Source organism: Rousettus aegyptiacus, unplaced genomic scaffold (genome assembly GCF_014176215.1).
Source record: "Rousettus aegyptiacus isolate mRouAeg1 unplaced genomic scaffold, mRouAeg1.p scaffold_m13_p_6, whole genome shotgun sequence".
NCBI lineage: Eukaryota > Metazoa > Chordata > Mammalia > Chiroptera > Pteropodidae > Rousettus > Rousettus aegyptiacus.
This window is the reverse complement of record NW_023416309.1, coordinates 54,244,868-54,256,918: the sequence shown is the minus strand read 5'-3', so window position 1 is coordinate 54,256,918 and position 12,051 is coordinate 54,244,868. Positions and strand designations below refer to the sequence as shown.

The 12,051-nt window shown below is 50.8% G+C and overlaps 1 protein-coding gene across 15 annotated transcripts in view; it reads left to right on the top strand.

Moving 5' to 3' along the window:
- The first annotated feature begins 646 nt into the window (after positions 1-646).
- FGFR2 (fibroblast growth factor receptor 2) overlaps positions 647-12,051 on the top strand; it is a 97,905-nt gene continuing 86,500 nt past the window's right edge. For 4 of the 15 annotated variants that reach the window (XM_016149103.2, XM_036222243.1, XM_016149101.2 and 1 more), the window contains exons 1-2: positions 649-1,091; positions 4,982-5,237. In XM_016149103.2, coding sequence (XP_016004589.2) covers positions 5,075-5,237 — 163 coding nt within the window. In that variant the 5' untranslated portion in view covers positions 649-1,091; positions 4,982-5,074. Of the gene's footprint in view, positions 1,092-4,202; positions 4,324-4,819; positions 4,839-4,981; positions 5,238-12,051 lie in introns of those variants that run through there. The other 11 variants (XM_016149100.2, XM_016149102.2, XM_016149107.2 and 8 more) reach the window with 7 other exon arrangements.

Below are 12,051 nucleotides of genomic sequence, written 5' to 3'. Positions count from 1 at the left end.
AAGTCGGATTCAAAGTCAAGCTCTGCGGGTAACCAGCTGTGTGGCCTTAGACAAATTACTCAACCTCTCTCAGCCTCAGTTTCCTCATCAGAAACTGGGACTGTTAGTCTGCAGGTGGTTGTGCCAATTAAAAAGAATCACCTCATCAGTGCGCTCTGCCCAAAGCGGGGTCCCCATAAATATTCGTTTCTTCTCTCATTGCTATTATTTTGAACAGTGGAGTGCAACGTCCTGCCAACATTTCCGAGTGGCTGCTTCTCCTCCCAAAGTTTTCAGTTGCATTAAATTTCTCCCTCCAATGCCATTTAGATTCATTTTCAAGTCTCTTTAGGGGTAGGGCAGCCATTCTGTCATTTGTTTTCTGACTCGAACTCAACGTAACGCCATCGCCGGGCGCACCGTTGGTCATTCTGACTCCCCCAGGGTGGCGGGGGGCGGCTCCCGCGGGGGATGCTGCCGCATCTCTCCGTGCCGATGGTGGCCGGGCCTCTCGCAGGCGCGCGGAGCCGAGCGCAGTCGGGGCGGCCCGGCGCGCGGCGCTGATTGGCAGAGCGGGCGCCGCCGTCCAGGAAACGGCTCGGGTTTCAGCGGGGGCGTGACCCGCCGCGAGGGGGCGGCGGCGGCGGCGGCGGCGCGGGCGGTGGCAGCGGAGAGCCCCGCGGAGAGCCGAGCGAGCGGGCGAGCGAGCGATCGCGGCCGCCACAAAGCTGGGGCGCCGCGGGGTGTGCGCGCGGCGTAGCTGGCCCGGCGCGGCGACTCCTCCGCAGGCTGGCGGCGCCCGGGCGCCCCGAGGCCGCAGCTGCCCTGCGCGCTCGGAGCGTTCGCAAGTTGCGAGCAAAGTTGGGTGGAGGAAACGCCGAGCCTGAGTCCTTTCTTCCTCTCGCTCCCCAAGTCCGAGGGCAGCCTGCGGGCGTCATGCCCGCGCTCCCCCGCAGCCTGGCGCGCGCGTGAAGCCTCGGAGCCTCCCGCCGGCGGGCACCCCGGGACCACGTCTGGGTTTCCTTGGAGTTTCCCCGGAGCTCGTCCCTGGCTCGTCCCGACCCACGCCGGGCGCGGGGACAACCGATCGCCGCGGAGCGTTGCCATTCAAGGTAATCGCCGTGTCGGGCGCCTCGGGGAGCCTCGCCCGCGGGGAAAGTGGGCGCCCTGAGAGCTCGGGACGCCGGGCGCGCGGTCCCCCGGCGGAAGGAGCGGGGGCCGGCGCCCGAGCTGCCCCCTGCCCTGCGTCTTGGGCTGTGTAGGTGATGGGGGAGCAGGCTGCGTGCCGGCGGCGGGTGTTCGGGAAGTTTGCCTCTCGCACCCCCATCCAGATGCTGACATCTGGCTCTGGCGCTGTCGCCCCCTCCCTGTCAAACTCCGGCGGGCGGCGGGCGCGATCCCCGGAGCCCAGAGCCGGCAGGCGGGCCCCGCGGGTGGCACAGCCCCGCAGGACTGGGGCTCAGAGGGTCATCTTCGGGGTCCCTCGTCCCAGGGCCCGGGGACCGCCCGCCTTGCCCCTTCCAGGCCCCGGTGCAGGACCCTTCCCCGGGAGGGAGCCGCTGGGGGGGGGGGCGGGCGACATCGCCGCGGGGTTCGCGATCTGGGGCGGTGGCACTTTTGCGGAGGGGGCTGCTTGGGTTCTAAGGTCGCAGTGCCGGGCGCCCGCGCCCAGAGCCGCGGTCGGCGCTGCAGGGCGCGCAGCGCACCTGGGGCTAGGGGGCGAGCTGGACCGACTTTTTTCTCGTTCGCCGCCTGCCGCCGTTCCGCGATGTCGAAAACGCAGGCGAGTGCCGACTTGCGCGCTCATTCTTTCGGCGGCCGGGCTGCGCCGGGGATCCGCCGAGGGCCCCGCGCGGCGCTGGCTCCGACCCACGCGGCCAGAGGGCCGGGCTCTGGGGTCCCGTCGGGGGGCGACGAGCCTCCGCCGCTCCTCTCGCAGCCCGCTCCTCTGCAAACTCTTCTCCCGGCCTCCCTTCTCCGCCAATTCAATAAAACCTGCCCTTAAAGGGAACCCTGCTTTCACACTCGGGGCACCCATTATGTGTTTGGTGTGAAACGCTATCAACATTTAAAACCCCATTGTCCGCTAGGTCCCAAATCCCTGTAAATCTTCCTCTGGCCTCGACTCATTTTCATCTGAAAAGCCTGTTTAGTTTGAATAGAAAAGCAATCAGGCGCCCCTCTCCCTTTCCCTGGAATGTCAATTAAAATGCAGATTTATTTGAGCTCTTTAGCGCCCCGAGACGGGGGGAAGAAAAACAGGATATTCCAGGCAAACAAATGAAAGAAATGCTACAATGAAACCGGGTTGGTGGTGGCGAAGAGTCTCCCCGACTGGCTGCAAGTTCGCATCAACTTGCAAGGCTTTGCAGGGCTGGGGTTGTGGTCCTCCGTCAGCCTGCATTTTGCATTTTTTGAGATTTCAGTATGGCGAGGAATTCCCCCTCCTCCCCAGAGTTGACCCCTTGTTAGCTCGGGCCTTTATCCAGTTCTGGGGAAGAGGGGAGCAGCAGGGAGACTTGGAGACAGGAGATAGGTCTGCACCAACCCCCCCCTCCCCGGGCATCCCCCCACTTCTCGGGTGCTGTTGACTTTCCCGACGTGGAGTCTGTGAAGAACAGAGCGCTGGGGTGCCCAGCGTGGACGAGCCAGCGTGGACAGACAGCCACTTAGAGGTGGAAGCTCAGTTAAGGGGGAGGGGGCGGGGGGCACTGTGCCGCTTGCCATTTTGGAGCCTGGGGAGTTTGGGAATATTCTGGAAAATCGAGGAGTCTAGCATAGATCTGGCATGGGGACCACTCTCCAGCCAGGCTCCCTCCCTTGTCACTTTGACTGTCTTGGGGGCCAGGCTTGTGTCAGGTGAAAATGGTCCAGGGGAGCGGGTGGTCATGAAGAGCCATCCATCACAGTGAGGGTGACAGCTCCTCCCACGGCCAGGCAGAGAAGAGAGTTCCCTTTCAAGGGGAAAAATAAACACGCCGGGGCTTTCACTGAGGCTCAGACTCCAGGAAGGATTATGGTATTGAAGGCAGGAAGCTGGGATTGTGGCCGCCAGCAGCACGCTGGGCCTGTGTTCCCAACACCAAGCCTTGGGACCTAATTATCCTGCCTAGGAGGTCGCTCCATGCTTTTGTCCACTCTGCTGAGGAGTTGTGCAGAGCGGCCACCTTACGCCTCTGCCTTCCAAGAGACGTGGGGAGGGGGCTGCCGTGGGGCCTGGACCTGGAAATGGCTGTAATTCACGTTTTTGGTGCAGTCCTACGGGATGAGATTGAACTGAAGTCACTGCCCCTCTACCTTCCTCTGCTTAGAGCAAACGAGGCTCCTCTGGGCTGAGACAGGAGGGTGAGGTGGCCGGGGACACAGCTTGGGGTGCAGGCTGCTGGGACTTAAGATCGTTCATGAAGTTGTGTTAGAGGCAGAAAATTCCCATGCATTCTGGAAATGCTTAGTAAATCTGTGAGAATGTTTGTGTACTTTCCTCCCACGTGTATGTAGAAATAGATACAGAATTATCTTTTAAAGCTTTTAACTTTAAGAGGAAAGAAGAGGGGAAAAAATCCTTCAAGCTCTCTGAAAACACAGGGTGTGTTTGCTTTTGCTGTGAATTACACGATTTCACATGTAGTGTCTTTGAAGCAGATATATATATTTTTAAAATTCCTTTGGAAATGGTGCGCCCTCTTTTCCCTTACCCGTTTTAGCCTCAGTCAAGGCTAAAAGGAGCAGTTTCTCGGATGTAGTTTCGGGGAGGCACAGAAAGTATTGAAATCCAGCATCATAATTTGAAACATCAAGTCGGCAAGCACAACACAGGGTTTAAGAGATTTTTATGTTAAAGATCTCACTCCCCATCCCCAGTCTTATAAAATGTGGTTTGTTTGTGTCGTTCACAGAATCTGATTGTTTTAATCAAATTCTCCATCAAGTTTGTGCATTTTGGCTTGTACTCGTGGTGATTGAGGGTACTGAACAAATGTAGTTCTTTGAGTATTTTGAGCTTGGAAAATTCTCTTTGCCTTCAGATCAAATGGGTGAACAGAATAGTAAGTTGAGCGCCCCCTTATACAATTTCTACTCTGAAGTTTTAGCCAATAGATTAGCATACTGAAAGTTATTGGCCCAATCACACAGCATGACAGTCATTTACATAGCATCATCACTAATAAAGTCCTGCGTTATTCATCAGAGTTCTAGTCGGCTCCGTTTCTTAACCCACTCTGCCTGAGTTGAAGACATTTACCAGGCCTGGGCTGCCGTCAGTCACCGTGGAAGGGAATTCAGGCTTGGTTCAAATCTCTTTGGATCAGCTCCTTTGAATGCATTGCAGTCTGTTCATTCTTCGTAAGTGGGGGCCCGCTGAAAGACTGCAGTCCGTTTCTGCATTTGAAAATGAATCTTGACAAGTGTGAACTGGTGGGAATTTTTTGGTAGCTTTCCTGGGCTTCTTTTTATTTTGCGGCTCTCCCGTCTTCCTGAGCACTCCGGGGAGGGCGGAGCACCCCTCCACCCAGCCCCCCCCCCCCGCAGAAATTAGTCTGTACGCAGCCGTCTCCAGGGTTCAGCTTTCTAAAGCCCCCCTGGCCTAAGAGGAGTTAACGAGGCTGGCTCTGCCAACCTGAGCGTTGTTAACTTGCTTTTCTAGTTGCCCTTGAAACTTAAGGTCACGTGGCTTTTTCTCTTTGAGGGCGGTAAAGGTGACGTTGGATGGAAGGGAGTATGCTTTGCCTAACCGAAGTGGCCGCGGCGATCCGTGTCCTGTAGCTCCCCTTTTGTCTGCTTCTTAAAAGTATGCTTTTTCAAAGATCAGCCTCACCTGTCTTGTGGACCTGTCTGGTGGAAACACCTGGGGCTCTGAGGTGAGGCGAGAAAGGCATTTGCGGATCATGAAAAAGAACAGCCTGCGAATGGTCGGGAAGCGGACAGCGGTTTGAGCCCACTTGGGCTCACGGAACTGGCGCTGGGGAGGATTTCACTGACCGGCTGACTCTCTTTCCTCTAGAGGCTGCAGCGGCTGCAGCGTCCCCGTGGCTCGTGAGCCCACCGCAGGCTGAAGGCGTTGCCGGCAGCCGATGCGTGTAGAGGAAGTGTGCAGATGGGATTAACATCCACATGGAGATATGGAAGAGGACGGGGCCTTGGCACCGTAACCATGGTCAGCTGGGGCCGCTTCGTCTGCCTGGTTGTGGTCACCATGGCAACCTCGTCCCTGGCCCGACCCTCCAATTTAGTGAAGGATACCACGTTAGAGCCGGAAGGTAAGCTGTTGAATTTCACTTTCAGGGTACCGAGTCTATTTGGGGACTTGTCTGGGGGAAGCGGCATGCACATCGAGGCCTGTTTTAGAATCAGCTGCCCTGGCCTTGGAGATGAGTCTCTGGAGTGAGGGGGAGTGGTCTGTCTTCTCCCCACAAGTCAGAGAGTACGAGCAGGTTCCTTGCCGTCAGGACTGCGGGCAGAGCGGTGTAGTTCGGTGGGCTCTTGGCGTGAGCGTTTCTCTGTGCTGGGTGAGGGAGGCTGGAAGGGGAAGCATGGGATGAATGCCACGAGCTTCCCCAGTAGGAGTCACACTGGAGAGAGCGTCTGTCTGGCTTACAGTGCAAAGAATTCGCTATTTCTTGACAAAAGGAGCCACTAAGGGAAATTGCCAACATCTGAAATGCTGACATTTTATTTTCATTGTCTAAGGAGAAAAAGAAGCTTCTGAAGTTCACAGAGAAGCTTGACTTATTTACTTTTTTTTTTTTTAAGCATCGTAATTCATAATACTTAAGCATTAGGTCACAGTGGCAAATTCTATTTTAAATTTGAAAGCAAATGTACCTGGGCGACGTCTCCACACCTGTGAGAACTTCCAGATCTAATAGGGTGTTTCAGCTCTGGGAATTTAATTTTAAAGGGCCGAGGCCAGTTGTGAGCATTAAATGAGGAGGCCGAATTACTCAGCCGGGCAGATTTGGAATCTTTTTTTTCCCAGGTCCTTCTGTGATGACAGTGGCCAGGACCCTCCCTGACGCAGCATTGGAGTCTGTCATCAGTCAGGAATATTGGTGGCTGACTTATTTTTTGAGTGGTAATCTGAGAATAAAACGGCAGATCCCAGCACTCATCGCCACTTAATGAATCTGTTTGCTGGGAGCCCAGCTGGTCCCCGCTTAACTTTGGGGGTCTGCCGCGGTCCCGAGTGGTCTGGGGTCAGCTTAGCTGTTCTCGAAGGGGACAAGAAAGCCCATTCGGGACAATATGGGGAGGGAGGGCTGTGTTCCCGTGGGAGATGAGCGTGCCGAGAGAGGGGCTTCCCGCAAGACCCCCCTGTGCCTGAGTCACGAAAGGATAAGGAGGGGTGAGCCGTTCTCCAGTGGAGGCGTTTATCACCTGACGCGAGAGAGAGAGACCGGTGCCCTTTTTCTAACTCAGAGGGGTGGAGGTTTTATAATGAACAGTTGTGGTGACGTTCACAGTGGCTTCCATGTCTCCGGGAAGCGAATCTGGTAAGCGTTGGTGTCAGGCTCTCGCTGAGATGCTTATGGGACGTCCTCCTCGTGGCCTGTGCTGTGTGTGACACAGGCACAAAGGTCATTTGCAGTGGTGACGCATGTTTAGAGGGCTTAACGGGTGGGGACGGGTTCCCGGTTTCTGAAAGTCGTGCCTGTACTTCTTTAATTTCACTAATAATTACAGTGGATGTTTCTCTAATTGCCGCTTTTCCCGGGAGTGTGTCTTCAGCGGCGTGAGCCCAGCTCTGGCCCAGGGTGGGGAAACGCTGTCATGTTTCATTTAGACTTTCGGGGCAGCATTATTGGGAGTTTATTTCAACATAAAGTGTGAAATGGTCCTGGAGGACTTCTTTTATCGTGTTTAATCGTTGAAGAAAGTTTAAAATATGTGCGTACACGCAGGGAGGAGGAGGTGAGGGAGAAGTGGGCAGGGGTGGAGTCCCGCCCAGCGGTTCTGTGGGTGAAAATTTGTTCCCGACGAAGTGAGTGGTGTTGAAAGCGGGGTCTTCCCACCCTGCCATCTGAGGACGCGGCAAAGGGAGGTCCATGAACTCTCTGAACTTGCAGGTAACATTTTGCAAATGTCCTTCTGTGCATTTTTCTGGGTTTAGTTTTTCTGAGGTTCGGTGTCCAGGGTTGTGAGAGGTTAAAATAAATAAATAAATAAAAGCATACGAACTCCTGGACCTCAGGTTCGCTTTCTGTTATCTTCTGCGACGTTATCGTCTATCCGTTGTATTTGATGAAGTGATCTTTAGTAATGTTAAAGGAACATTAATGTCCTCAGAAGCCTTCCTATGACCTGCCCCAAACCATTGCCCGGGCATAAAGAGCAGGTAGCTTGGGGCCTGGCATCAGATCATGCACCAGGACACATTATCATTACTCCCGGAGAGCGGGGCCTGTGTGTTCGCCCGGTCCGGTGGGCCGGCCCTGTCAGTTGCCACGGTGTCAGGGAACGTCTAGGCTTTTGGAGACCGTTGAGAAGAAAGTCGCCGTCTGGTGGAGGAGGCGCCCTGTGTGCCCAGGCAGGCATGCTTGCCCTCCACGGGGTCCGCGCTTGGCTTGTCTCGTAGCCCAGTGTCAGCAGCCCTTCGGAGCCCCAAGGTGAGTTCCTCCATCGCGGGAGTTTTGCTTTGGTGTCAGAGGTTATTAGGAAGGAAATCTAATTATAGATGAGAAAGGCGTGTTTAACGGCTGGGAGCAGACTGACGAAGGCAGCTCCGGTGTAGGCTGTCGCCTTGCCGAATGGGGGTACGATGGGTGGGGAGGACGGGGAGAGAGAGGCGACCGACCCTGTCAGTCGTGTGTCTCTCAAGACCTGTCCGTCCTCCTTGGGTACTGGTACTATAGCTTTGATTAGCAATAAGTTCAACCTTGACCTTCTCTTGTACAAGGCCTTTGTGGTTTGCTAATTCGGAAGCTCAGTTTAGATAATGTCTCTTGGGCTGGACCAGAGGAAAACGTGTCCAGAGAAAAATGCGACTGAGTTTCGGGAAGGAGCATGAGCTCTAATGCTGGAGGATCCTTTTCCAGTCATCTCGGCTTTGTACAGTGTCATATCATATGTCATCATAGCATCTGTCAATCATCCATCATCATTCCTCTTCCGGACACTTTGGGAAGTGGAAACAGTAGGGTTGGGTCTACTCAACTGACTTAAGAAAACAGTGTCTAGAAGATTTTAACTGTTAATTTTCCAGATTAAAAATGGATATTTTCAGTTGGTCATTCATTATCGTAGGGGACTAGCAGAAGGGTGTAAACTCAGTTATTGACTCAATGGAGGGCAGTCCTCCCTGCCAAGTACTGGTCTGTTGATTAATATCCTAATTATTTAAAGTATAGTCAAGCTCGATTACACTGGGGAGGAGGCAACTTTTACTTTCAAGTTCTTCCTGACTTTGTCACCTACTCTGGTTAATTAAGTCATTGTTGACACTAACCCACATCTTTGTTTACACCAGCCCAGTAGGAGCTAAAATAAAAGGGCTTTTCTAACCCCAAACCCTTAATTACTTTCCCACCCTCCACAAAGTGTGATTCTGAAAAAGCAGCAACCTGGGAAGAAAGTAGTTTGCATGATCTCTCTCTCTCTCTTTCTTCTTCTTCTTCTTCTTTTTTTAAACCAATATTTTCACAACCTTCTAAGCTTTCCTGCCTGGACCAATGTGAATTGGTCCAAAGTTCAACAGCAGAGAGGTTGAGTGAGGGGTCCACTCGGAGTCCTCCCTAAGATCACTGCAGTATGGTTTACGGCTTTCTTAGAAGCACTGTAAATGCCATAATATCAGCCATACGCATTTAATTGCAAGTTAAAAGAAAAGAAAAAAGAATATATCCGCATACCAAGAGTGAATGATTTAAAATAATCTTCTGTTTTGTATTATCTGCATCTTTGTTCCTCAGTATGAGTGTTAATATTTAAGAGTTGACTGTAACTTGATAGTTAGCCGAGGAACAAGGACTTATTCTTGGTCAATTAAACCAAATGCAGGCTTATGCAGTTAAATACACAATGAAGTACACATTCTTTATTAGTATATAAAGTATTTCACAATTCATAGACAAAGAGCTGTGTTTAATATTACTTCTAGAGCAAAAATTTGGCAAGCCCAGAGAATCAGTATTTGTATAATGTCTATACTGGCTCCTTCTGACCTGAATTTGGGGGGGCGGGGTGTGCGTGTGTGCATGCGTACATGCGTTGCCTGTTTTTTTTTTTAAAACCAGTTAAAACATTGAGTACCTCCTGTATGACCAGCCGCCCAACGGGCCATAACTGAAGATTTGTTCAAGTCTCTCTGACCCAGTCAAGGGTGAGAATTCAGATAAGCAGAGAAATCCAATATAAAATGTTTCCAATCTTAGACTTAATGAATAATTACATGGTTATGAAATAACCGGAGTGGTGTTTAAACAGGAAGAGTTTTGTTTAATGTTCACATTCTCAGTAAAATGTATCTAGTAGCCTTCCAGCTTGTAGTCTGTTGTTTGGGTGTTTACTTATCCAGGGTAATTGGGGATGGGCTACCACCCTCTTTCATCAGAGCCTGGCTTAATTTTACATTTCCGTTTAAGCCGTCTAATTTTAGCCTTTAAAGGAAAATGTGGGAAATCGATTTTGGGGTGCCAGCCTGTTAGACTAGGTAGGAAATGCATCTGGTGTGCGCCTCCAGCTGCGCTGGTCTGATCTTGGCAAGGCGATTTGTCATGGTAGGTGATTCAGAACTTAGGTTCCGAGAGTTTCGCAGGCTGCCCCACAAAGGGCTCCGATCCGGCGGGTTTTACGTGGCTGCGCTGAGCCGTCCATGGTCTTTACTATTGCGTCCTCCTTGAGAGGTGACTTTAGACTTAGGGTTGCCTTCTTTTTATCCTTTTGCCTTATGTCCAGGTGAGGTGTTGAGATGGCTCAGCTTTTCCAGCTTTCCTAGCGCTGAAATGCTTGGTGTTGCTAACGTACACCCTTACCCTGAGTCCTTGTCTCTCTGTCTTCCCTTCTCAGTGTCATTTCTTTTAACTAATGGTGACAGTTGTGGAAGGCTCTATGTGGCTGAACATTGAGTCTGATTGATACATAAGGGCTGAAAGTTTGGCCTTAGCCAAAGAAGTGGGTTTCTGATCATTCTATCCAAAATGGGCAAACCTCTAAGGACTCAGCTTCAACTTGACAGCGGTTCTTAAACTTGAGTTTTTAAGGCTATGTATAATTTTGTGTTCCATTTTGGGGGAAATGTTTATCTTTGTGGGAGGCCTTAAGACTCTCTGGTAGCCGTAGAGTGTCTAAACACTGGCCACTTCCTCCTGCTTACCCAGGTAGACCCAGCCAGGTACAGCTCTGGCCTTTTTGGGTTAGGGAATGTGAGGAGGAGGTAGAGGAGGGAGCCCGAGGCCAAGTTCTTTAAAGAAGTCTGGTCGAGCCAGCTGCTGGCCTCTTCCTTGTGATGCTTCAGCGTGTCTGGGAGATGGCTCCTGAAATTAACAAAGGTCACACTTTCCCCACGGTTTTCTGTTTTTCCTTGCTCTGATCTGTTGCTATCCCTTTTTAGGGCATGCTAGAAAACCCAAAATGGTAGCCGCCATCCGCAGGATATGGTGGTTGCAGGCGTTCACTGGCTTCCATTATATAACTTCAAGCTTTTACCATTTATGGAAAAGGATATTTAATTATTGGGGCAGATCACGGTCATCCTGGAAGAGTGCCTGTCAGTAACAGGCACACTTTAGGTGCTCAGTAGTTTTGGTTTTGGGAAACTTGCACCATGACTGAGTTTTAACGTGTTGGGCGTGAGCCGTTGTCATTTATTCCACTTTGGAATACCATAAGCGACTACACCCCGTTCTGGCCTTGTGCCACTTCGCGTGAACTGAATATTAAAAATTTCAGATTCTTTTTGATGGCGCTGAGTCAGGGAGCCAGGCTGTGGCACACTCTTTCCTTTAACCCCTTGTCCAACTGAAGAATGGTACGTTCGAAGTCGTGTCTGACCGGGGTGCAGACATACACAGAATCTCAGGTTATGGTGAACGTGTTTTATGAAGAAGTCAAAAAACAGCTTATAAAGAAATACTGATAGATCCAGGAATGAGGAAAAGGGACATATTTATTTGTGTGACTTACATAGCACCTTTCCTTAAAAGAAAGAACTCACTTCTGAGTTCTGATATTCATAAACTGCATAAATTGTCACGATACGTTTTCTAACACTAGAACTTCTAGGTTTCTGTATGTGGCCTCTTTTTACAAATAACTGTTTACTGTTAAGGTTTTCCATACGTGACTGTTGTAATGTAGAAAAGGCCAATTTTGTGTTTTGGGGATGGGGAGGTGCCAAGAAATGAAGATCTTTGTAGTGACAAGTCTAGGATTTAAACTTTTTGAAAACCCATATTGTTAGTGGACTGTGAGATTGCCCCAAAGGAGTGTGGATCCCTTTAAGCACCTCCTTCCTGTCCATTAAATCTCCCGGATTTCCACCAAAATGTGTTGCATTCTTAGCTGACTCAGGTGGATGCACAATTGAATATACATCCTAAATGTTATAAATGTCTCAAATTTAAAATCACTCAACTCTTAAAAAGACTGAGAATCCCTTTAAAAATGAGCCTAAATTGTACATGAAAAATATAAATGAATACAGTCATTTCGAATGGCATGTGATGTGCTTTCTGTGGATGTAAACTCACAGAAGGAACTTGGCCTTTGGAGCGAGGCAAGTCGGGTTTGAATCTCTCCACTATCTACTGGTGCTGTGACCTTGGGCAAGTTAGATAGCCTCTGTGAGCCTTCCTTTTTAAATCTAAAATGGGGCTGATAATATCTATCTGGAAGGGGGAATGGTGAGATTAAATGTAAATGATCATCCACAACCCCCTCCCCCCCCTACCTGCTTGTCTAGGTAGACACCAGATACAGGAATTAAAACCGACATTTCAAGGATGTTTACCCTACAGTACACACTGATAAATTCGAGGAGCAACATTTACATGAATTAAAATAGAAAGGGGCTCTAGACCTTGCGATGATGATTGTGACCCTTTTTATCCTCTTGGGCATTTGCATGTCTGGACTTTG